The sequence below is a fragment of the Xyrauchen texanus genome, chromosome 24, assembly GCF_025860055.1.
Source record: "Xyrauchen texanus isolate HMW12.3.18 chromosome 24, RBS_HiC_50CHRs, whole genome shotgun sequence".
Classification (NCBI taxonomy): Eukaryota; Metazoa; Chordata; class Actinopteri; order Cypriniformes; family Catostomidae; genus Xyrauchen; species Xyrauchen texanus.
Window position 1 is genome coordinate 28591804 of NC_068299.1, and position 27260 is coordinate 28619063.

At 38.3% G+C, this 27260-nt stretch overlaps 1 protein-coding gene across 2 annotated transcripts; it reads right to left on the bottom strand.

Annotated features, from left to right (window-relative positions):
* Window positions 1–1517: 1517 nt before the first annotated feature.
* LOC127617991 (cell division cycle and apoptosis regulator protein 1-like) lies at window positions 1518–27260 on the bottom strand. Of its 2 annotated transcripts, XR_007967390.1 has the most exons (22): window positions 27118–27260; window positions 26164–26289; window positions 25706–25819; window positions 23691–23883; window positions 23471–23612; window positions 21806–21961; window positions 21354–21579; window positions 21041–21154; window positions 15166–15332; window positions 14200–14410; window positions 13112–13192; window positions 9607–9795; window positions 9333–9524; window positions 8629–8847; window positions 8350–8488; window positions 6887–6975; window positions 6634–6780; window positions 5514–5637; window positions 5225–5410; window positions 4273–4478; window positions 4066–4170; window positions 1518–3199 (listed from the first exon to the last, which is right to left on the bottom strand). XR_007967390.1 is itself a non-coding variant. In XM_052090196.1 (21 exons), exons 2-21 carry the CDS (start codon window positions 26221–26223, stop codon window positions 4135–4137), a joined length of 2991 nt encoding a protein of 996 aa, XP_051946156.1. In that variant the 5' UTR covers window positions 26224–26289; window positions 27118–27260; the 3' UTR covers window positions 1518–4134. The 2 variants fall into 2 exon arrangements, 1 of the variants encoding a protein (XP_051946156.1); XM_052090196.1 differs by having other exon boundaries at window positions 1518–4170.

Below are 27260 nucleotides of genomic sequence, written 5' to 3' on the forward strand. Positions count from 1 at the left end.
TTAATCAATGTTATATTACTTGAAGTCATTGAACACAAGTGGTCTGGACCATTTTTGTAATAACAGTTTTGTTGTTTTTTTCATTTTGAAGCTTGACAGCCCCAGTTCATTAGAAGGAAAAAATTGCCGGGATATTCTTTAAAAATTCCCCTATTGTGTTTTATGTAAGAAAAGTCATATTAGTTTGGAATAAAATTTGTGTGAGTAAATGTTGACAGAATTTTCTTTTTTTATGTTGGTAGACATGCCAAAAGTGATAATGAACCAGCTTCCTTCTTTGGACTAATTCACAATGTCAAAGGGTATTTAATTTTTTATTTTTGTCTTAGACTACGCTTATAAGTGCACTAAGTAATTACATGTATATGTTTTGCTGGCTCGTTTTCATCTTTTTCAAGCATTGGCTGGTTAGCATGGCCCAATTTCTATAACTATTACTTCTGGCCATAAAAACCATCTTTGACAACAATTCAAAAGTAGTCAGAAATTCTAATGGATGAAAATGTTCTGCAAGCAAAATATCAATTGCCAGTATTTAATTATATTATAGTAGATGTGCCAAATTTTGGAGGGATCTCAAAAGCATATGGTGGACTTATTTTTCTGCCTGCTACCTTTCAACTCAGCAGGACAGTAACTTGGACTGTGCTATCGACCAATCAAAATTTCCATGATGTTTGATGCACGGTTTTGAAATTTGTTTATTAAAGGAACAGTTCACCCAAAAATGGAAGTTCTGTCATTATTTACTCACCCTACTAGTTAGTCGATGCAAACCCATATTACTTTCTTTCATAGAAGACAAAAGGAAATCATTTAATAAATGCCACATTAGCTGAATTAAATAAATAGGGATTTACTTTAACGCTTTATAAAGCACTAAAAGTGTCATAAATGTACTCTATGTGACTTGTGCATCATATACGTTTCTGAAGACATATGATACACTTTTTATGATGTCAATTTTTATGATAACAAACTGTAATTTAAGTCATTATTCACTCTCAATGACAAAGACCTTAAAGGGTCAGTTCAACCAGAAATGAAAATTCTCTCATCATTTACTCACCCTCCTGGTATCCCAGATGTGTATGACTTTCTATCTTCTGCTGAACACAAATGAAGATTTTTTAAGAATATTTCAGCTCTGTAGGTCCATACAATACAAGCAAATGGGTGCCAATATTTTGAAGCTCCAAAATCCACATAAAAGGCATCATTTGAGGAATCTCTTTTGGAGAACATCATTTTAAACTTTTTTAAAAATACTATTCAAAATTGTAAAGGGTTTTTGTGGAACTGTCATTTGCGTCCATAAAAATAACGTAGTTAACATTCAGAGAACTGCCACAGGGAACCATAGGCTGTACTTCTGGCATGTAATGTTGCCATCTACTGAAAAAAAAATGGCATTGTAAAGTCATCAAAACCCTTCTCACACACATGGATAAAAAAAAAAATATATATATATGTATATGTATACACACATTTTTTTTTTTTTTAAATGATTCACTTTTATTTTACTAGGACAACCATGGAGTACATCCAGAATAGAAAAATAATAAACACTTTATTCTAGACTCTATTCCACTAAGCAGAAACCACCCACTGTAATCATTCGTCTCTTTAGTGGGCTAACAATAAAAATAAAATAATTTACCGTCTTCAAAACAATACCAGGAAAACAGTTTTTGAGTCACACTATTCGGAAATATTCTATGATGTACCCAAGACTCAGAATGGATCTGAATTCAGCCAGATCAAACTTGTGCAACTGCCCTGGTTTTGTTTGCAATGACAAAGAACATGGCCACATCCATACAAAGCTACCCTGGCAGGATTCCACAAGGATCACAGCAGGAAGCACAATGAACAAGTTTGCGAGATTAATATTTAGGAATCGAATTGATATGCATGCATTTATTTAGATACATGCATAGCGGTGACATGTGACAAGTCTACTATAACTAAAAGATATTGAACAAAACTTGTTTATCGATCACGGTTTGTCACTGTTATAATGAAAGGGATCAGAAAGCAGGTCTTTGTAGATCCTAATAAAATACTAAGCAATTTTTCTAAACATAAATAACACTTTTATTGCCAAATAAACTCTTCTAATCACTCACACATACTGGCACAAGTCGTATTATTTCAACAAGGAAATATGCTGATATAGGAAAACATGTTAAAATTACAAGCAAATTTCGAAAAGGCAAAACAAAAAAAGTTAATATGAAAAAAAAAACAGTAATCAAATTACAATTTAACATCATATGAACAAATTATTCAACATGAGCATGTTAATTATCTATTGATATAGCAATTATTCTGATCAAATTAACTTGTCAAAGAATTTTAAGTATATAATTGAGGAGATTGGTTATCTCCGCTGTCATTAAAACTTTGTACAAAAAAAGACTAATTAACAAAATAAAATAAGCTTCAGAATAGAGTTAGTTTCGGGTTTATTTACATAAAGTTGAAGTCAGAAGTTTACATAAACCTTAGCCAAATACATATAAACATTTTCACAATTCCTGACATTTAATCGTAGAAAACATTCCTTGTCTTAGGTCAGTTAGGATCACTTCTTTATTTTAAGAACATGAAATATCAAAATAATAGTAGAGAGAATGATTTATTTCAGCTTTTATTTCATTCATCACATTCCCAGTGGGTTAGAAGTTTACAAATAATTTGTTAGTATTTGGTACATTGCCTTTAAATTGTTAAACTTGGGTCAAATATTTTGGGTAGCCTTCCACAAGATTATCACTATAAGTTTCTGCAATTTTGGCCCATTCCTCCAGACAGAACTGGTGCAACAGTGTCAGGTTTGTAGGCCTCCTTGCTTGCACATGCTTTTTCAATTCTGCCCACAAAGTTTCTCAGGGCTATGTGATGGCCACTCCAATACCTTGACTTTGTTGTCCTTAAGCCATTTTGTCACAACTGTGTAGGTATGCTTGGGGTCATTGTCCATTTGGAAGACCCATTTGCGACCAAGCTTTAACGTCCTGGCTGATGTCTTCAGATGTTGTATATATCCACATGATTTTCCTTCCTCATGATGCCATCTATTTTGTGAAGTGAACCAGTACCTCCTGCAGCAAAGCACCCACACAACATGATGCTGCCACCCCCATACTTCACTGTTGGGTTGGTTTTCTTCGGCTTGCAAGCCTCACCCTCATTCCTTCAAACATAACAATGGTCATTTTAGCCATTATGTTTCATCAGACCAGAGGACATTTCTACAAAAAGTAAGATATTTGTCCACATGTGCACTTGCAAACTGTAAGTCTGCCTTTTTTATGGCAGTTTTGGGGCAGTGACTTCTTCGTGGCTAAGCAGCCTTTCAGGTTATGTCGCTATAGGGCTAGTTTTACTGTGGATATAGATACTTGTCTACCTGTTTCCTCCAGCATCTTCACAAGGTCCTTTGCTGTTGTTCTGGGATTGATTTGCACTTTTCGCATCAAACTACATTCATCTCTAGGAAACAGAATGCATCTCCTTCCTGAGCGGTATGATGACTGCATGGTCCCACGGTGTTTATAATTGTGTACTATTGTTTGTACAGATGAACGTGGTTCAGGCATTTGGAAATTGCTCACAAGGATGAGCCAGACTTGTGGAGGTCCACAATTATTTTTCTGAAGTCTTGGATGATTTCTTCAGATTTTCCATGATGTCAAGAAAGGGGCACTGAGTTTTAAGAAAGGCCTTAAAATACATCCACAGATACATCTCCAATTCAGTACACCTCTTATCAAAAGCTAAATGGCTAATTGTTTTAAGGCTTGACATCATTTTCTGGAATTTTCAAAGCTGTTTAAAGGCACAGTTAACTTAGTATATGTACATTTCTGACCCACTGTAATTGTGATAGTCATTTAAAAGTAAAACAATCTGTCTGTAAACAATTTTTGTAAAAATAACTTGTGTCATGCACAAAGTAGATGTCCTAAATGAATTGCCAAAACTATAGTTTGCTAATATTAAATCTGTGGAGTGGTAAAATATTTGTTTTTAATGACTTCAACCTAAGTGTGTGTAAACCTTTGACTTCAACTGCATATGAAGGAGGATTAGATGTGGATGAGCTGGACTGTTCATTTATCAGAGCCATTAGCTTGAGTTTTTTTGGTCTTCCGAGGGATCAACCTGCATAAAGTAGAAAAGACAATTTAATACAAAGATTAGACGAGATGACAGAACTCATCATAGTGATGAAACAGACAAAATTTGAGTATGGTAGGTTCATACATTTGATAAAACACTGTTTAGTTCCTTCATGATGGTGTCGAGACTGGAGACTGTACTGTGTAGCTGTTGTTCATAACTGCCTTTCTGCTGGTCAAATGCTTTTAGGTTTTTCTCTGTGTCTCTTAAGGTGTTCTTCAACTCCTCCAACTCATTCTGAAGACTGCGGTTAGCTGCCTCTAGCTCTGCTGAATGCTTTGAATCTTCCTCTGCAAAACAAAGAAGATTAGATTAACAAATATAAATGTTACTTCAGTGCAGCAAAAACTTTTCCATAATTAGAATTAACGTGCACTGATGAATCATGCACAATAAAGCCAGGGACATTAAAGGGATAGTTCACCCAAAAAGGAAAATTCTCTCATCATTTACCCTCATGGCATCCCAGATGTGTAAGTCTTTCTTTCTTCTGCTGAACACAAATTAAGATTTTTAGAAGAATATTTCAGTTCTGTAGGTCCACACAATACAAGTGATTGGTGATCAGACCTTTGTACCTCCAAAAATCACATAAAGGAAACATAAAAGTAATCCATAATGCCCAAAATTTACACTCAGCGTCTGCATTCAGTTGAACACGAGCCTGTCAAAGTATACTCCATCTGACGGTGCGCGCATTCACAGGCAGTTGGCACATGACACCGGACTACTTCTCTTCGCTTCTGAAGGTATGGATTAAAAGACTGGAGTCTTGTGGATTACTTTTATGTTTCCTTTACGTGATCAAATGTCTGGTCACCATTCACTTACATTGTAAGGACCTAAAAATCTTAATCTGTGTTCTGCAGAAAATAGAAAGTCATACACATCTGGGATGGCATGAGGGTGAGTAAATGATGAGAGAATTATAACTTTTGGGTGAACTATCTCTTTAAGAAAGCAAAATGATCGGCTTTTATTTTGAACTCACTAACAATTGTTCAAATACACACGACATATCATTTCAAATCATTACCCAGTTTAATGTCCTGTTGCATGAGTTTCTGCTCAATCTCCTCTCTGGTTTTCTCACTCTTATCCAGCTTCTGCATCATGCTGCCCACATCCACCATGGCTCCGTTGTAGACGATCAGGCTACCTGACTCGCCACTCTCCTCCGATTCACACTTGATCTTCTGGCAGGGCAGCAGGGTTTGGTTACCTGTGGGCAAAGACATTGAGTTCCAGTCTATGAGAGGATGATGGAGATGTGCTCTATAGTTACAAATAAGCAACTCAGTTACAGCTATCATATCTTTCTGTACCTAATAGGTTGTCTATTTGTGCATCAGGCATCAGTGTAGGGCTGGGCTCATCTTTAAGCCGGTCCGTTAGCTTGCGATAGTAGCAAGACTCTGTAACCAACTGTTTGTTCAACAGTTTCTTCACCTGAAAAAGTCAGCACAAAAAGCATATTAGTGATCGTTAGATTAGAGGTCTACTGACACAGGACTTTGCCGATATCGATAACTAAGGTAGTGGAAAAGGCCAAAAAACGATTAATTGGCCGATAGATTTTAAAATGGATTAATAGAAGTTAACACAATTTCTTAGGTTTACTATATTATGACGTGTGCAGACATGAGGCTACAAGAGCCCAAAATAGTAAAAAAATCCTAGATGCAGTTTTTTGTTCAATTAAAATCTAAATAATAACCAGAAAAAGTTGTGCATAATGCAGGACTTATAACTATATAAAAAAAGCACGAAACACACCGGGGACTCTTATTTTGAAATGACAGAGACTTGGCTCTGTTACAATGCTCTATCTATAGTTAAGTAAACCATTTACATAATTTGCAACAATTGGGAAAAAAGGAACAATCGGCACAGATATATCCATAAACCAATATATCAGTCTACCTCTACAATAGCTGATAGCCATATATTCTATATATCAATACTGTAAATTAAATTACAGCTAATAATACAAATAAATAAACAGAGGTGTTGCAAGAGCATCTACATTTTCTTCCCTTTATTGATAAACCTGAATTTTATGCGAGCACTATGCAAGTTTATAATTTTACCGATTCATTTAGTTTTCTTAAAACTGCTTAAATAGAATTTAGTCAGAACAGATGGCATATTTAAAAAAAGGCTGAGGGACAAAGTACAGTCCACTTAATTACATTTTACTTCTGTTTACTTGGTTTCCATGCCGGCTGTCAAAATATAAAAATGCGTCTACTATGCGGCGACAATTTTCAATGGTTCATCAGCTGAACAATTAACACCAAAGTAACAAAACAGACAAAATATTCAATGAACTGTACACTTTGTCCCTAAAAGTGTCCTTTTCGTTTGTTCCAAATTAAATATTAGATTAAAAAAAAATCTAGAACCTGTAACATCTCAACACAAAATACTGCACAGCAGCAGCACCTGAGCTCTGGAGAGATGCAAGCCCAGAGTGTACATGATCTCCTCCAAGTCCTTCTCCAGCAAGTAACCACAGTGACTCTGGTCGAAGTACACAAAGGCCATCAGCAGATCCCTGTTAAATGTTACCATCTGCTTTTTCCTGTCATCCTACAAACAGTCAGAGGAAAACATTCTATAAAATGAACAATCCCACTCCTTACACTTACTACGAGGAAAGTTGTACATTTCAATAAGATATGCCTGTAGGGCTCACTTTATCTTTAGAAGATCTCTCTTTGGGTTTTCGGTCATCTTGGTGGTCATCTCTTCTGTCTCTCCCATTGGAGTCTTCATCATCTTTATCTAAGGAGCACAACAGATCACCTCTGTCTTTAGTTTCGAGAGTCAGTACGTTTACATGCACAGTTATAATCGAGTTACAGTGGGTTTGTGTTGTCAAGCTACAGTCATCATCTGTCTGTCCAAGTATACATGACACAATGTGTAATTAAATATCTGAAGGACGAACGTCAGCTGTGGAAGTGACATAACACGTTTTCTTGCTGGCTTTTCACATTCTTGGTGACTTAAAGTCTGCAGGTCTTTGTTTTTCATCCATCCATTTATTTAAAAGGGATAGTTCACCCAAAAATGTAAATTCTCTCATCATTTACTCACCCTCATGTCATCCCAGATGTGAATGACTTTCTTCTGCAGAACACAAACAAAGATTTTAAGAAGAATATTTCAGCTCCATTTCTCCTTACAATGCAAGTGAATGGTGATCAGACCTTTGTAGATCCAAAAATCACATTAAGAAATATAAACAATCCATACGACTCCAGTGGTGGTTAAATCCATATCTTCAGAAGCAATATAATAGGTGTTGGTGAGAAACAGATAAAAATGTAAGTTGTTTTTCCTTCTAAATCTCCACTTTCATTTTTATATCTGAAAGACACATGTGGTTCCTGTTTAGTTTCTCTTTCACATCTGAAAATTAAAAAAAAGTGGAGATTTAGAATAAAAAAAGGACTTAAATATTTATCTGTTTCTCTCCCACACCTACTGTATCGCTTCTGAAGATATGGCTTAAAATACGGTCACTGTCATATACGGAGTCATATGGATTACTTTTTGTTTCGTCTATGTGATGTTTGAAGCTACAAAAGGTCTGGTCACCATTCACTTGCATTGTATGGACCTATAGAGCTGAGATATTCTTCTAGAAATCGTGTTTAGCAGAAGAAAGTCATACAGATCTAGGATGGCATGAGGGCGAGTAAAAATTTTGGGTGAACTATTCCTTTAAGAATGGTCAGCTCATTCAGCAGCAACAACATGAATGCCGTCTCCTCATCCGTCATACAAAAACGCATGTTTCTAACGTTCGACATGATACCTTCATCTTGTTTGCGTTGTGTTTGACCAGGTTAAATACACGTCAACAATCACCTTTTTGGAAAATATGCGCAATGCCGAGGCCAATTGTGGTTAAATTTACATGTATACATTATGGACGAAGCCAGCTACAATCGCATTTTGTAGGTCTGTTAGTCCTACTTTGCAAAAATAAGATTTCAGTTGGACTACGGTGTTTACATGACATTTTAAGAAGACAGATTTTTGTTTTAGCCCGACTGAAATCAAACTTTTAAACTGCATGCAATGTTACATAAACCGAAGCCTCTGTTTTAAGACCAGATGCATTTGCTTTTGAAACAGTTTGAGGCCTACCATCATCGTCATAGTCGTCTGCATCTTCTGCCTCTAAGGGGTCATATTCATCAACGTTGTTGTTTTTGCTGCTTCCATCTTCATTATCATCTTCATCTTTTGATTCTTCTCTCTTAATACCGCTCTCTTTCTCCTCATCCTACACTCAGCACATTAAAATTCATGCTGATGGATTATGCATGTTTAAAATCAAAAACAAAAAAAGCTTAAAAATGACATTAATTTGATCAACCGTGACACCACTAAGGCCTTTAAAGCACATCTGATTAACGCACTCACCTTTCTCTTTTCATCCTCCACTCTCATTCTCTTTGTGACAGGCTCTCGGTTTTCTTCATCTTTCTCCTTCTTTATGTCTCTCCTTTCAGCCTCTTTTTTAGCCTTCTCTTTTTTCTCTTTCCTCTCATCCTTGCTCGGAATAGCAGCCAGTGCTTTGTAGATCCTGAAGCCGAAGTCTCGTTGAAGCATCTCATTGAACAGCTCAGCAAACAAAGACACCTAAACAGAAGCCAATAAACAAGCACTAGTGAGACCATACATCAAAGTTTAGTTCTTTGTTCATTATGATGTCTAATGGCTACATCCTAAAGTGCTGTTCACACCAAACATGCTCTTGCGCTAAAAAAAGCTAGATGTAGTGCAATAAATATAACAGACTTTTTGTGTTTTAAAGTGTTGTTTTTTTTTTTTAAATGGCATATCAAAATGGTAAACTCATTGCACCTCGCATGAATCAATTGTTGAACAGTTGATGCAAACAGAGTCGGACATTATTGAAGATAACAACTCAATATTCTAATAAGCACAACAAAAAACACAGCATGAACAAACATTGATTGAACTTTGAATTGGATGAAATTGTCTATCGATTCTCTTCAGTTCTGAATAACTGCACATAAATGCATAAATTTACATTTTATAAATTGGCCTTTAAATTGCTCTCCATGTTCTACATTGGTTTGTCTCCATGCAGAGCTCCTCACCTCAAAGGAGTGCTCCTTATTATCCTCCAGTCTGTAGTCCAGCAGCACACTCAAGGACATAATGCTGCAGTCAAATTTGCCATTCTTTGCAGTCCAGTTGGGGTGGACGATAATGGTGGGCTCATCCGGCAGAACATACCTTCTCTCCCTGCGCTGATGCTCCTGTTCCTCCAGCCGCTTACGATCCTCCTCCTGGAAGGAAATATTTTCATGTTTGGATCTGATTTATCTGAGATACCCTCCATAAGTGCAGGATCCTCTGACCTCTCTTTACCTCTCTGTCATCCTCGGGTCTGCAGGGCTCAAACTCCTCCACGCTTGGAGCTTCAGGCTTCTCTGACTCCTTTGACTCCTCCACCAGCTCCTCTGTCTTCAGCTGTTTGGTGAGGCGAGCAATCAGCTGTGACTTCAGCCCTTTAGAGCTCAGGGAACGGCTCTCCAACTCCTTCCGCAAGTCATTCACCTGTGGGCAAATAAGACTGAAATCAAAACAGGTTCTGTTCTGTGGCATAATAGCTTTAAGTCTATCTATATGCAGGTGTCCTTTGAAACATCAGGGTTTCCACACTGTTTGACCGCGATCTTCCCAGTTGTTTAGGATTACAGAATAAAGTATTTCTTTTAACATTATTTGTAGAGATTGCTCAAGTGGATTTCCATTTGCTTATCTTTGAAACTACTTTACTAGTGTACCAATGAGCTCGTTTGATGACCACCCCATCGCACAAAACACACAGTCTGGGGCAAAATGAAACTAGAGTGCCCAACACGTCACACTCAAAACTGAACCCTCAAACAAAACTCCTGGATCTCAACACACCACCATAAAACATGGTCTGTGTCTCCATCCACTGATTGGCATTGCCAGCAGGTGGGTGGTCTTTAACACCAAGCCTATACAATCTAGAGGGGGTCTAATAAAATCTATGTAAAATCTTGAATTGCATTACCTTGCATCTCTAGATGCAGACTTGACATTTTTTTTTAATCCTAGCCCACACTTCATCCTCCAATACAAAGTTTAAATCTTTCTCCCATAATCTCTTGATAGAAATGAAAGCTCTGTCCCCAGACTCTGAATTAGCAGGCAGTAATATACTGATGCCTCATGACCTTTTCCAAAAGCAGTAATCACCATTCCCAGATTATCTGCCACTTTAGGGGGGTGTATGGTACTCCCAAAAATAGTACAGAGCAGATGGCGATGCTGTAAATATCTATAAAACTGAGATCTGGGAATCCCAAAATGCTGAACCAAATTTTCAAAAGATCTCAACACTCCATTCTCATATAGGTCACCGTGTGTAATAACCCCCCTCATAATCCACTCTGACCAGCAGATTGGAGACTTATTAACACATCATTTTGGATTCTGCAATATGCTAGAGGCAACATTTAAATAAATGCCCGAATTAAACACTCTGGACACTTTTGTCCATATCGAGTGCAAAAGCAAGATAACGGAGATAACTTAACTTCTCCGATTAGTTTGATAGAAAGGTTTTGCAATGGCAAAATACGGGCAAGAACTTCCTGTTCAATACAAAACCAGAGAGGGGCTCTCTCAGGTGGAAGCGACCAATGAACCAAATACCCGAGACCGAATGCATAGTAATAAAACAAAATCTTCGGAAGGCCTAGCCCACCTTTGTCGGCCTATGTAACTTATTGAAATGAAATCTGGGACATTAACCATTCCAAATGAAGGACTTTGTTATAACGCACTTTGCTATAAAATTGCTTGAAATAAGAGAGGGGTACATCTACAGGGAGAGTAGTTACATTTTGGAATACAATTCTTTTTAATACATTACCCTTCCCAATCATAGATAAATGTAATTAAGCCCACCTGACAACATCGCTCGAAAACCTTGTTATTAAAAGTGTCTAAATTAAAAACTAAATCAGACAAATTTGCTGGGAATAAAATGCCCAAATACTTAATGCCCTGTTTGGGCCACTGGAAGGCACCCGGCTGAAAGCAGTTACTGGGCAGTATGCTGTTAGAGCCAAAGCTTCAGATTTAGACAAAGTGACTCTGCACCGTGAGAATTTAGAAAAGGATTTCATAATTCTGTGGAGGCAAGGCATAGATCTAATGGGGTCGGAGACGAATAACAAAATATCATCTGCGTAAAGCAAAAGCTTATGTGCCACACCTCCCGCCACCACTCCTGGAAAATCATCCTTCTTTCTTATCCTGGCTGCTAATGGTTCCAGGGCAAGACAAAACAATAAATGGGAAAAGAGGGCATCCAGAGTAAAATAATCTGAAATTAATCCATTTGTTTGTACCGCTGCTACCGTGTGTCTATAAAGTAACTTAATCCATACAATAAAAGTATTACCGAACCAGATATTTACAAAATCTTAAAAAGATAATCCCATTCCAGCAGATTTTACTGAGGGAATGGTAGAAAAAGACTCTCTCTCTGATTATATATCTAGGCAGAAGTTTTCCTGCCTTGTCCCCTGACTCAAAGTATGACTGTCTTGCCCTGAATAGCCAAAACTCCACCTTCTGTGACAAAATATTGTTATATCTGTATTTCAATCGGGTCAATTCTCTGAGGCCATCAGATAACATTTGGCACTTCAGCTCTGCCTCTGCACTTTTAATATTCCCTTCCAACTCCATGAGTTCTCGTGCTTTGGATTTTTTGGAGAATGAGGCATACTGTATGATCCGACCCCTAAGAACCCCTAAGTGCCTCCCAAGCCATACCCACCGATGATACTGAGGACCAGTTGGTCTCCATATAAACATTGACTTCAGCCATTTTTAAAATTCTGGATTTTGCAAAAGGGATATATTAAAGCGGCAACTATGTTTTATTTGTGGCAACACCTCTAAACTCACTTGGGCATGATCTGAGACTAAGATGTTTCCAATTGAGCAAATCAAAAACAAAAGAAATGAGGGACTTCTGGAATAAATTCTGGAATAAATGTTATGGACTGATGAAAAAAAAAAATGTATAGTCCCTACAAGTATTGGTTCAAAAGTCTCCAAATATCTGTAAGACCACGATTTTTACACATCCTCTGAAGTCTCCTCCCAATACCAGGGTTTTTCCTGCATAGAAAATTACTAGGCGGCCGCCTCCGTCAAACTTCGTGCCGCCTCCGTCTGTCTACAAAACTCTGGTGGGCGTCTTTGTGGAAAACATTAACAAACATTGTATTCGGTGGATTGTCATTTGTAACTACAAATCTCGGCAATGATAATTCCGTTGTCGAATAGTCGCATGATTTCATTTAACATAACTTGAGATCATATAAAATTATAATGATGACACGCGAGATGAGGGGAGCGCTGCAGCTCAAGTGTCTGATAAAAACACAGATCACAACTTGCCAATATATCTTTATTTCATCCTTAATTATAGTTAAAATAATATGGGAGCGTGACATGTAAAAAAGCACAAATTCCAAAACTGTTATTTTCTGTGCGGTCAGAGCTGCTTCAACCAGTCGCGGAAGAGACCCAATCTGAGTGGGTGTCAATACCGGGAGAGATTTAAAGTTCCGCTAGAGATTTCTGATACCACTTGATACAGACAAGCAATACCAAGAAGCAAATCACAGTTTTGTCATGCTGTTATGTAAACTTAAGACTACTTATTATATAGTTGTTGTTGTTTTTTTAAATGCCAACACAGGAAATATTGCATTCAGCAAACCATTTAATGCAGTCTTTTAAGGAATATAAATCTTGGAGATGACAAGAAAATAGAAAGTTTGTACTGTTGCAGATAAGCTGTTTGTTGGCATCTTACCTTCATGGATTTCGGATCAAGCTTAGTCCAGTGGGTCGGCGTGATGACTTCCTTTGAATCGTCTTCATCTTTATCCTCCTCCTATTGCAAATTATGTGCATATGAGAGGGAGAGACAAAGGGACAGCTACGTGTTAAAAGGCCACTCTCTAACTCCAAATTAGTCTTCTGCAACAAAAGTTGATCCGTGCAAGAAGCAAGGTCACAAATGTCTCTCATTGTCTCCTGATTGGGTAAAACAAACATCCACTGCTAGGACATACGGAAGCTCTCTATCTTTCAGAAACAGAGCCATATCCCACTCATCAGCCAATAAAAGCCAGTTCTGTGGAATACAAAAATATAATCAATGAATGTGGGTTCAAGAGATGACATGGGGACAGATGCACTCACTGATGGTCTCCAAACTCATGTGTGTGGGGAAAACCCTACAGCTACCTTTAGCAAGTTTATGGCTTTTTAGCTTGCTTCGTAAACACCTAGTCAGAACTGTCCTGGGATAGACCACCCTCCCAGGAAAAATCACATCCACAAGAGTCTAAACAGAGTCCAATCCGAGAATAACATCAATCAGAATAAAAAGAGACAGACAAGAGACAAAGCTCAGAGAATATTTGGAGCTCAGCAGTAAATCAGAAATAAAAACACAAACATCAAACACAACTGGCTCTCCAGATTCCAGTATTAATTTCCCAATTCTCATTGGTTCATCTTGGATGACTTGAAAATTCTGAAATTAGATGTTAAATTGTTGGAATTAAGCAGGTAACTAAGTTAACGTTACATTGCCGTCTAAATTAGGGCACTATGGCCATCAGATGTGTAATTATGCTTTATTGCCAGAGCTGGAAGCTGGTTTACCAGTTAATGCAGGTGTCATTAAAGTATGACCTAAGCTCTTCCGCTGTGTGTGACTGCGTGAGAGGGAGAGCAAGAGGAAATGGGGTGGAGAATCAGGGATGACAGGATAGGATGGTAAAACTGGGTTTTGTATGATGCCTGTGATACTTGTCTGTGTTCTTTTTTTGTTTGTCTATTCCTGTGCCTGTGAGAAGCGGAAATGAGAAGAGAGTGATTAGCGTTCAGTGCCTGTTCTCCATCAGCCTCCTTCCGTTCAGCCAAGATTTTCTCTGCCAGCTGATCCTTGACTCCACGGGACAGGCCCTCCCACTCTGAGCGGGTAGGAAGACAATGCCAAACATCCGGGAGAAATAAAACCACTGTCTCCACATGTGCGGGGACTGTCCGCCCTTTGTGAGTCTCCTCAGGGCGGTGATAGCATATCTCTGCAAAACGATACCTGTCGCAAAGGAAGAGGCACGTTGGAAAGAAACATTCTGTGAGACATCACACAAGTTCACAATCTTCCACCCAAACACATACATATGGAAAGTTCCAATCCCAGTTTGTGGTTACACAACCCTCCCTCCCGAATGAGACGTGTGCAAAAATACAGTCTGCAAAACTCCACGGCAGTTTCTCAGGATGAATGACAGCCACGTATCAGTGAGGTCGACAGACAATATAAATGAAACGATACAAAATGAAAAGCCCTCCCCTTTGCGTCAGGCCCCTCCCCCCGGCACTCGTGAATCTGAAATGCTTGCTTGTGAAAGATAGCTTTCAAAACCCTGGGGGTGTGAGAGAAGGACAGATTGAGACACAGTGAAAAGCAAGTTAAATATGTAAGATATTTAACACAAGGCAAAGGTCATAGAGCACAGAAAGTAACGATGGCAGGGACTCCTCCGGCTCTGCTCTCGGAGCAAAAGAATCAATGCATTCACCACATAGATAGAGAGGCGGGACTGCCACACACTTTAGTGTAAACATTGCAAAACAAAAAGACAGAAATCAAATTAGAATCAAAATGAAGACATAAAACACAAAAGCATCAAACATGTCAGGACTGCTGTGTCAAAACCATGCAGTGGGTAACAGACATTTGGATGTTGTCCATTGGGCCTTTTGCGATGCTAAGGCCTAATATTAAAAGATGCACACATGGCGATTACAGGAGAAGCAGCAGCACAAACTGAAAATAGCTATACTTACCACTGCGTACATAAACTCAGATCAATGGCGGTCAGAGCCTTACAACAACGTATGGCTGTCTTTATAAGGACTGAGGCATCATTTTCAGGGTCAGCCCCATCCAAAGAGGGAGACCAGTGACCCCCAATGGCCATGGCCTCATCTTTGCCTCGCATCCCCACCATGAACTGAAAACAGAGGAGTTTGCAGAGAAAAAAGGGGTTACATTATATTCTACACTAGAAAGATGCTGAATATTCTGAAGGTGGCACAGCCACACATTGTGTAAATGTGGTGGACACAGGGAAAGAAAACATCAGTAAACATCATATTCCACACAGCAAAGCGTTCAGCAATGGAATAGGTTCACAGTCAGCTCCACAACACCACTGACTCAAAATATACCCATAAAACCAAGATTAGAAACTCCCCAAATGAAATACAAGAATTTTCTGGAATTTTCCAAGCTATTTAAAGGCACAGTTAACTTAGTGTATTAAAACTTCTAACCCACTGGAATTGTAATATAGTCAATTAAAAGTGAAACAACCTGTCTGTAAACAATTGTTATATAAATTACTTGTGTCGTGCACAAAGTAGATACCCTAAATTACTTGCTAAAACGATATTTTGCTGATATGTAATTTGTGGTAAAAAAAATTTTTTTTAGTTTTAATGACATCAACTTAAGTGTATGTAAACTAGAGGTCGACCGATTAATCAGCCGATTTTTGCATTTTTAACATAATCGGCATCAGCCAATATCCAAGTATATCAAGCCGATTATTAGGCAGGCGCATCTGTGGGCAGCCTAGTGTTGTTGTGGAACACGTGTTCGAAGCACGCTGCCCCTAGAGTCATTTTCCAGCAGAGTGAGCAGACCTCATTCAGTGCCTATAAGGAAGGAGCTAAGTTCCTTGGAGAAAACAGTAAGGATTACATTTGTATAACTCCTTTATATTTAATTAAAAACGTTTGATATGTTACTGCCAACTTCAAGAAAAAACGCGACAAACGCGATGAAGTTGCATTATCACAGCAGAAGGGTTGCTATCATGTCACAATATGTAAGCAAGAATTTTGCAATTACAGACAGTGAATCTGAGACTTATTTGTTCTGTTTGTGTGTCTAATATTTGAGAGGGTTGTCACTCAATGCAGAGAAATAAGTAATAAAAAAAAGATACAAACACACTATAGGCTATTGAAGGACTGGCTTTGGTAAGCTCGGACGTTATCGGTTCTGCTGTCGGTACTGGAGAAATTAAGAAAATACATTTATTATTGCTATAAAGAGAAAGTTATTTTATATCGCATATACATTTATATGTACTGTGCACTGACATTTCTCCCTAAAACTCAAACTTAACGTTAGAATCAGCACGATCGGTGATTGTTGTAAAATGAAGTCTAGATACTGTTGCTAAATAAATAAAAAAAGAGCGCAAGAGATACCGTTCCCAAGGCGGTGCGCGCTCCGAAACAGACCGCAACGAGACAAGCGAAGTACAGGCTACTTTGGGTTTCATGTGCGCGCCGTCTAAACTATCAACTATACACAAAAATATGTCAAAAAATATGTCAAAACGACCGGCTTGGAGATTCACTTAAACACAGTTTATGTCTTAAATGGACGTAGTTATGGAAATAGTTGGGAGAAAATATGGTGTATCAAGAGCCTATTAGACTCGGTCTTAAAGGGGAAGCGGTCTAATAAACATGCTGACGATTGAGCCATTACTGCGAATCAAACAACAAAAGGCAAAGAGAAAATCACTTACAGCTCTTGAATGAATAACTTCTGCATTAATAAGCATTAATCTATCTATGATAAACTATGCAGTGTTATTTTACAATTGATTACTTTATTAGATTTCTTTTTAGACCACACCTTAACAGTAATGTTAGTAGACCTTCCTGAAATTAAATCACTGTGCCTATATAACGTTTATCTTTTGTTTATCTTTGTGTAATATATATATATATATATATATATATATAACAAAAAGAACCATTAAGAATACCATTCAAGTACCGGATCAATAAGCAGTATCGGTAAGATAGTAATACCATTAAAACCTTAACGATACCCATCCCTAGTTATGCCTGTGCTTCTCTTGGATGCTCTGAATATTGGATTACGTGTCTGGATTGCCCCTTAATTAAAGCTGCACTTGGATCTCAACCTTCGTGTCTCGGAACAGTTTGTAACACCTGCTTTGTTTATTTAATATATTGTATAAATAATGTATAACAAATATGTTTTTACATTATACATTTTTAATTTAAGTGTACAAGTGCAGATTGGTCAAGTGTTCAATAAATGTATTTGTTGAGAAATTTTGTCTATCTTAAGTAATTATTTGTGTTACATTTTATCTTTCAAATAAAAGGTTAAAACAAGCACATATCAGCCAAAATAAATCGGCAGCATTAATCGGCCATCGGCCGACCCGGATTTCAAAAGATTGGCATCGGCCTGAAAAAACCCATATCGGTCGACCTCTACCCCTGACATCAACTGTATATGGAAACATGCCCTTTCAGTACATTCATCGTGTCTCAAAATTCTCATCTTGTGAATAATAATGAACCTTATTCCTCATAAACCTAAATCTGGTAAAATATATAGGCTATAAAAAGCTTGATTAAAAAAAAAAAAAAAACAGAAAGCAGGGTATTGTGAGAACATGGTTTATTGAGAGAAAGCTGCATTCCTGTTTTCATGTACTATATACGGTGCATCCGGAAAGTTTTCACAGCGCTTCACTTTTTCCACATTTTGTTACGTTACAGCCTTATTCCAAAATTTATTAAATTCATTATTTTCCTAAAAATTCTACAAACAATACCCCATAATGACAATATGAAAGAAGAAGTTTGTTTGAAATCTTTGCAAATATATTACATTTTTATTTTTATTGTTTTAAATCACATGTACATAAGTATTCAGAGCCTTTGCTCAGTACTTTGTTGAAGCACCTTTGACACCAATTACAGCCTCAAGTCTTTTTGTGTATGATGCTACAAGCTTGGCACACCTATTTTTGGGCAGTTTATCCCATTCATAATTGCAGGACCTCTGCACAGACATTTTCAGATCTCTCCAGAGATGTTCAATCAGGTTCAAATCTGGACTCTGGCTGGGCCAGTCAAGGACATTCCCAGAGTTGTACCGTAGCCACTCCTTTATTATCTTGGCTGTGTGCTTAGGGTCGTCGTCCTGTTGGAAGATGAACCTTCACCCCAGTCTGAGGTCCAGAGCACTCTGTAGCAGGTTTTCATCAAGGATGTCTCTGTACATTACTGCATTCATCTTTCCCTCGATCCTGACTAGTCTCCCAGTTCCTGCCGCTGAAAAACATCCCCACAGCATGATGCTGCCACCACCATGCTTCACTGTAGGGATGGTATTGGCCAGGCGGTGCCTGGTTTCCTCCAGACATGACGCATGCCATCTTGGTTTCATCAGACCAGAGAATTTTGTTTCTCATGGTCTTAGAGTCCTTCGGGTGCCTTTTGGCAAACTCCAGGCGGGCTGTCATGTGCCTTTTACTGAGGAGTGGCTTCTGTCTGGCCACTCTATCATACAGGCCTGATTGGTGGAGTGCTGCAGAGAAGGTTGTTCTTCTGGAAGATTCTCCTCTCTCCACAGAGAAATGCTGGAGCTCTGTCAGAGTGATCATCGGGTTCTTGGTCACCTCCCTGACTAAGGCCCTTCTCCCCCGATCGCTCAGTTTGGCCGGGCGGCCAGCTCTAGGAAGAGTCCTGGTGGTTCCAAACTTCCATTTACAGATGATGGAGGCCACTGTGCTCATTGGGACCTTCAATGCTGCAAACATTTCTCTGTACCCTTCCCCAGATCTGTGCCACGATACAATCCTGTCTCGGAGGTCTACAGACAATGCCTTGGACTTCATGGCTTGGTTTGTGCTCTGACATGCACTGTTAAATGTGGGACCTTATACAGACAGGTGTGTGCCTCAATTTTGGGTGTCATGGCAAAGGCTGTGAATACTTATGTACGTGTGATTTTATTTTCGCTTTTTATTTTTAATAAATTTGCAAAGATTTCAAACAAACTTCTTTCACGTTGTCATTATGGGGTATTGTTTGTAGAATTTTGAGGAATATAATCAATTGTATAAATTTTGGAATAAGGCTGTAACATAACAAAATGTGGAAAAAGTGAAGTGCTGTGAATACTTTCCCGATGCACTGTAAGCATCATAATCTTAATTCATTTATACATGCTGCTTGGTGAGAAAGCAGCATTATACATAGCAACGTAATATCCCCATGACGTGTATGTATATAACAAACAAGGCATCTGAGAAAGACTTGATATTTTACTCTGTTGCTTCTCTTTATTTACATATATTCCACAGTTGTTGCTGTATGTTTCCTTAACTTTCTGTTGTGACCTGCAGTGGAATTCCAGAGCAATAGTGGGGTTTTCTCCCTTACATAAACACCGGTATTCCCAAACGTACGAGCACATATACGCGAAGGTAAGGGACAGTCAATCATTTACACTGGTGTTTATGAATTAGTATAGTTTATTGTGTATGTGCTTTCCCTACTGTACTCCTGGAAATGCTCAAGTCTTTCTGCTTTGTTTACTTTTTGTTGTGCTCCATCCGATGACGTGAATTACCCCAGTCTGTTCACATACATGCGCACTCTTCAAAAACCTGTGACAACGCCACTTATGTGTTTATTTGGCCAGATCATTTACATTCAGCGGGAGATACCTAGGTGTGTTAAACCGCTTTCTCTTAATCCCTTAAGTGGCGTAAGAAAACTCGCACTCTGGTTTACATGATATTTCAGAATGCCGCTTTCAGCAAAAACAGTGTAATAAACAGTTTACATAAGTGCATGTAAATGGGGTAATTTTTTACATTTTAATTTAATTAAACTATTGACTGATTTCTCAGTTATCAGTCTTTCCACCGCCTCAGTTATCGGTATCGGCAAAATGAAATATCAGTTTCTCTTGCGGTCTATGGCCTATAATGGGTAATATAATCACGGGTGCACATAACTGGTACGCAGGTACGCATGCGCGACAAAAATCAGGAATGCGTAATGCGACTTGTGTTACTCCGCGCCTTTGCGTACTTAACCGATCTTCTCATCTAAACTTACACATGACATGTTGCTTGTCAACTAAGTTATACTGTCAGAGATGTCCAAAAAGCAACAGACATTAAACAGCTTCTTTGCGTTTCGCCACCTACAAAGAAACGCCAACTGGAGCCAGAGCCGAAAAAAATACTTTTTTCGGAAAAGTGGCTCAAAGATGTGCAGTGGCTTGCAGCTAACGATGAGCGCACTGAAATGTGGTGCAAGATTTGCCGCTCAAATCCACATCTAGCAGACAAAACAGGTGCGTTTTATAAAGGCTCAAAGAATTTCAACCATCCTTTATTTGACAAACATGAAAAGAGCAAGGAGCACACGAATGTGGCGCAAGCTATTGTTAATAAACAAGCTAGCCGAGAAGAAATGTCCAGTCGCCCACTTGCCAGATGGCGAGACAAGCTGAATGAAGAACAGCGGCAGGACAGTGAGGAAGACTGCACTTAATAAGACTATGCTACATATGGCGTGAGTACCAAACATCATCTCCTGGTACTCACCTGAGTAACTCACTGATAAATTTATGTGCACCCCTGAATATAATGTATTTGCTTGCTGGTACTAATAGCTTTTGCAAAGTCCATTACACTCTGATTTTGTCCATTCTTGTGAAATACTACAGTATAACAAGTGCAAAGCAAATTTTCATGAAATAACATAAGTTAACACGTAACATAAGTAGATTAGTTGGCACAAACGAAAAGCTTGTATTAGTTAGCTGAATTTAGTTGTGTTATTCAGAGAACTGTACCTTGATGAGGCGAGCAGGGTGCTGAAAGGTGTCTCTTAACTCTGCTGGATCTTCTGCCAGAGCACAGGACTTATGGTACAGCTCATCTAGACTAGGGTTGGCTAGCAGCATCACCTGTAACAACACAAGAGTCAATATATTTCATACATGGAGATGAGAATCTAAATTATAGCACATTGTCAAAAAACACTGAAGATTTGTCAAAAAGCAATTTGTTGACACAAAATTACCAGAAAGTGTTAATCTGAAATGGTATTTGCAGATAAACAAATAAATGTTATTACTTTAATTGAGGGGGTTTGTGTGGTCATACCTTTGCACTATATGTGTGATTGGCATCAGGTGGATCCAGCACAGCTGTATTCTTCACCAGAGAGTCCACCTCTTTATGCATGATGTGGAAGTTACAGTAGTTTCCAAAGGTGAAAGGTCGTGTTAAGGGGAACGCATCCACCCAGGTAAACACAGCGTCAAAAAAGTCGCTTGGGATGTAGAGGCTCTGATACCTCCGTCGCAGCTCCATCACATCACAATTATAACTGCCGAGGACAGAAACTGAGTCATAACAAAAGGCATATACTATAAAAGGATAAACTGGACAATACTATATTTACCATATCGAAACAACATTGAAAATTCTATTAAAACGCAAACGTAATGATTGTGTATTTTAGAAAAACAACTAAATAAAATGTAAAAATGTTGTTTGTATGGGGCGTTCTTAAAATAATTGTCAAAATTCTTGCTCTGAAATATGAAACCTACCCATCGAGGGAGAATTTGGAGAACTGTACAGTATATCGTGGTAACACTCTATGTGGTCGTCTGGGAGAACGTTCTCTTCGAGGAGACCGGTCTCTAGAACGTTTCCGTGTGGGTGAACGCTCTCTTGATCTTCTCCGCTCTCTATCTCTCTCCCGACTTGACAAACAGGCAAAATTAAATTTTAGCTTGTATAACCATTTCAAAAGATCCATAATATTTATTACTATATTACATTTTTTCCTCTGAGATCCACTTACAATTTCAACATCTTATTGTGCCTAAACCAGTCTCATTTATTTTTTTCATGAATTTTTTCCCCCTTCGTGGATGTGTAAATTGTTGCTGTACGATGAAAAACGCATATCTCCACTTTAGGCAGTTTCCATAGACGGAATGCTCCGAATGACCTCTTCATACTGTTTGAATTGTGCATCGAAATAATCAATGAAACGATGTTTAATTGGGCTGTCTGTTTAACAAGTGCATCCCCAATTCCAAAAAAGTTGGGACAGTATGAAAGATGCTAATAAAACAGCCTAGTCCTTCAAGAGCAAGGATCGTTCGAAACTTGTCAATTTGCCAACAGATGCATCAGCAAATAATCCAGCACTTTAAGAACAATGTTCCCCAAAGAGAAATTGGAAGAATTTGGGGCATTTCACCCTCTACAGTGTGTTCCAATCGTGTTCTCCGGGCCAAAGAGAAAAAGGGCCATCTGTCCAAGGGCCAAGCTGTTATTAGCATCAGGTCCAAAAGCCAGTATCTGTATGAGCCAGTGGTGTGTCAGTTCCCATGGCATAGGTAACTCGCACATCTGTGAGGACACCACTAATGCAGACAGATATGTACAAATTTAGGAGCCACCCAGCACCATCTTTTCCAGGGCTGCCTGGAATTTTCAGCAGGACAACTTCAAACTGTCTACAATTAAGTATGTGTGGTGCATTAGGAAGCACAAAACATGGCAATGAAGACCCTGTACAATTGTGCAGCTGAAGACCTACATAATGGATGAATGGGGGAAACTTCCACTTTCTTAACTTAAACTTTTGTCTTCAGTACCCAAATGCTTAATAAGTGTTATTAGAAGAAATGGTGATGTTTCACAGTGGAAAACACTCAACTGTCCCATATTTTTTGGAGCACGTTGCAATCATCCAATTTAAAATTACTGTACATAAAAAAAACAATGAAATTCACAAGGTAAAAACATCATGTAATATTTAGTTGTTGTGCTTTCAATATAGCAAAGGGTAAATATAATTTACAAATCACTCATTGTTTTTATTAACATTTTTCATACTGTCCCAACTTTTTTGGAATTGGGGTAGTGCCTTTTAAGACTGTTTATGAGGAAGAGATTTTCCATGGTCTTGAAAAATGTGTTTTTTGTAGATACGCGTTTTTCATCAGACAGCGACGAAATGCAGGTTGGTCAAATGTTAATGTTTCATGTTTCTGAGGATTTCAGAACAAGCTGTTTTCCAGCTTGCTTTTAATAAATGTCTTTTTGGATTGCATTTCTAAATTTACAACTACCTCTTCACAGTATGTTATCATAGTACAATGAACTCTTATCTGAAAAGCTAAAAAGATTATTCTGCATGATATGACCCCTTAAAAATACAAAGTGACAAAGGCACTGGCTTATGCTTGTGAGCTGACCTGCGGTCCTCTTTCCTCAGGATGAGCTCTGGTCGTTCACTGCGACTGGAGAAGCGGGGAGAGGGGTCCACACGCCTTAATTGTTGTGGCTGAGGCATCATTCGCACTGAGGGCTGCAGTAAACACCCTGAGAACACAGAGTCTACACACAGCAGAGAGAAAGATCAGATATATATTGGAGATAGATGGCTCTGTGAAAGTCCTACAGGTGTAAATGTACCTTTAGGGGATGGCTGGGGAAGCAGTGGCTGAGGTGGGTTCTGCAGCAGTGGGGCCAGAGAGGCAGCAGAGAGCTGGGACTGCAAAAGAGAGGGAGTTGGCCCCTGGGCTGGGACACTGAACGAAGTGTGAGGGGGAAAAGACTGCAGCATGGTGGGACCAGGTTTCATCATGTTCGGACCCGGGAGCTGACTCTGAAATACAAAGAGACAGAGACTTTTTAATAATATTTGATATCTCAGATTTTATTAGGAGGTATTTGCTCTGACATATTAAAAATATATATTTTTTCCCAATCAGAGTAACCATTATTTCAGTCAAAAAAACATTGTTGAGAAGCAGCCTTGTTGATAGGAGAAATTAAATGCATCTTCAGCAACTTGCAACAGAGCTTTGAATTAGAGACGCTACTATCAGTGAAACTTTTTCTACAACACTTAATGGCCATATAAAAACCGCATTAAAATAATTGTGATCCTCATGGTATTGGTTAATTTCATACTGGTGACAAAATAATATTGAATATTTATATTGTAGATTTTTATAATAATTTTGTAATAATTGTTATACAACTAAAATAGTGTTCCACTAGTAGCTATAAATCAACCCTTTTATTAAAAAACATTAATAGACCTAAAGTTCAAACAACCTGTTTTAAAGGTTGGGTGGGAATATGTGCCTAAAAGATTCATCAAGATGCACTCAACCAAGTAAAAAGAAAAGAGGTTAGAAATAGCTGGAGACAGAGGAAATGGCAGCACTGCCATTATCATTTACCTCATTTGGTCCCTGTTAAAAGACAGAACAGGTTTTCAAGTCTTGCTTCAAAATACCACAAAGGGCAAATTTTTTCCAAGAGAAAAATGCAAGAAAGCAGGAATTCTGGGATGTTTAAAAAGGAGGCACGTTTTGGTTATGTTAATGTACTGGTTAGTAACAAACAACAACATCATCATGCACTTGAACAGTGTGACATTTGTTCAGATGTAGGGATGTCAAAAGACAAAACCAAAAATGGTGTGTGCCTATTATGGGTATTACGGTAATATCCAGGAAGAGTAGAAAGATGCGCTTCCTGGTTGTGATTTAATTGAGTTGGCTGGGGTATTTTCTTGGTATGCCTATAATTTGTACATTAGAACAACAGTCACATGACTAAACTTTCAATTGCCATAATTGTAGACTGTTGTAGGTGATGGTAGCCTAATAAATCCATGTATGAATATGCTTCGTGCTATACTTCGAGTCTGGCTTTTTGTACTTTTTGTAATATAATACAATAATTTAAGTAGTTTTATTTTACATTTGATTATTCATGCATCTGAGTTTTTACTTAAAATACTTAATACTGCCGTTTAGATACATAAAAAACTTCAAGGATGGTTTACTTAAATTATATCTTTGTTCTATTGCTTGTAATTTTATAACTGACAGTTTACTTATGTACATAATGACAATAATGAAGCAATCTTTATTTTGAAATAGTTGAAAGCAACATGCAACTGTTTTCATTTAACTTGTTGATATTTATATTAGTATTTAATGTTTTTAAATAAAGTGTCTTCAATCACATATTTGTTTTTGCTGTGGTATGAGTGAAATTTCACTGGAATAAGTTTCTAATGACTTATTACAAAAAAGGAAAATCAACTGAAAATCCACTGTTTTCTTACACAAAATTGAACATACAACTACACCATTCTTTCATGACAATGTGCATTAAAAGCTCAGCAGGTGCGATTAGCCAAAAACGCAATCTATGGATTGTGAGGAAAATGTGTAATTACAAATTAGGCATCCAACAAACAAGCTGTGAACTGTAAAAAAAAAAAAGAAAAGAAAAAGGAGGGGTGAAAAAGCAGCAACATCTACTCGTCTTGGGCATAAGGAAACCAAAACACTTGACTAAATCCTGTTTGTGAAACAGAAGAGTGGAGGAGAAGGTGAAACAGAAGATAAAGAGCAGGAAAAGAGAATGGGTAATTGGGACACAGGAGGTCGAGTGGTATGGGTTACATTTTGTCTTGAATCCACCGTAGAGTGCATGTCAGAGTAGCGTTGCATTCCTGCTTCAGAGTAAAAGCTGGACAGCTGTGGGGAAACCTGAGGTAAGGGCTGGGGCGGCTGGTGCTAAATGGAGATTAAGAACACGGGAATCAACAGCAGCGTCGTGACACTTGTAGAAGCAGAACGATAACGGAGGCCTCATTTCCACCTGGTATGAACATCCGTCTCGGATGATCCAATTCAATGCGCACGGTGCTAAATACATGTTTAAAAGGGGTCCAAAACATTTTGTGATTGGATCGATCAAACCACATTTAGAGGGTGTCACAAACAAACGTGATAATGGCACGACAATTTGTAGTGTAAACGCTAATCTACCCCAGATGGATGTTAATACCAGGTGTAAACAGGGCCAGATTGTTTATGATAGGCTTGTTGTTGTGGATCCAGTTGGACCATGTGCTCACCGTTTGGTTGGGCAGCTGAGGTAAAGTCTGGATGCGCTGGGCATTCCATTTGAAAGGCATGTTGTGATTGTAGATGGCCTCCACCAGAACTCGATCTCCGACTTGTGGAGTTTTCCCTTAACCGCACTACAGAAACATTACACACAAAAAAACATGCAATTGAAAAGCTATTCATGCTGAACACCTGTAAAAGCTTTTCCAGAGACGAGTTAGGGCTGGGTGATATGTCAAAAAATATCATCACGATATTCTTTTTCATATATTCGATATAGATATTCATCACGATATTGAATCACATTTGCATATTTTCTTTAATTTCCAAAAAAACAAGAGAAAACAAAATCCTAAAAAGTCTTTACAAAAATGCATTGGGGCCCAGACACCGCCAATAAAGTGGTGTCGGAGGTATCTTCTATGAAAATATTTTATAGTTTATTAAATGAGTGCAGTTGGATATGAATGTTATCTGTTCATTTTGAATCATAATGACATTATGTGTGTATTTTTTTTTATATTAAAATTATTTTCATATTTCTTTACAAACAGATATCCAAGTATGGGGGCATAGAAGCACTTGTGACTGAGGAATGATAATGTATGGGGGTTCAGGGTATCTCCAGAGAAACTTTGAAAATGTAAAAGACTGAATGGACCATTCTTCTATTTTCATATTAACACAGTGATTGATGTATGTCTTCATGTAATCAGAGACCGTACCCTCGAAATCCAAACACAAGTGGTCACAGGAGATGCATTTAAGCGACGAGGTGCAAACAACGAAGTGTCTCATCTGGCCACATGAGATCGGATCATAAGAGATGCATCTTAATACCAGGTGTAAACAGGGTAATTTAGATTGTTGAATCGACTCTCAATTTTTGTCTAATAAGATGTGAGAGACACTTTCCAAACTTTCAAAAACGGACCAACCCTGCACATTTTTCTACAACGAACCTGAGCTGGAAGAAGACATCCTCATCTACAAAGCCAAAAGTATCGTGTAGCTTGCTGACAACCCCAGTGAAGACACGTTGCTTTTGGGGTTGGGTCTGCTGCTGATGGCTGGAGCGGGGGGTTGGATAGGACACAGTTATCTG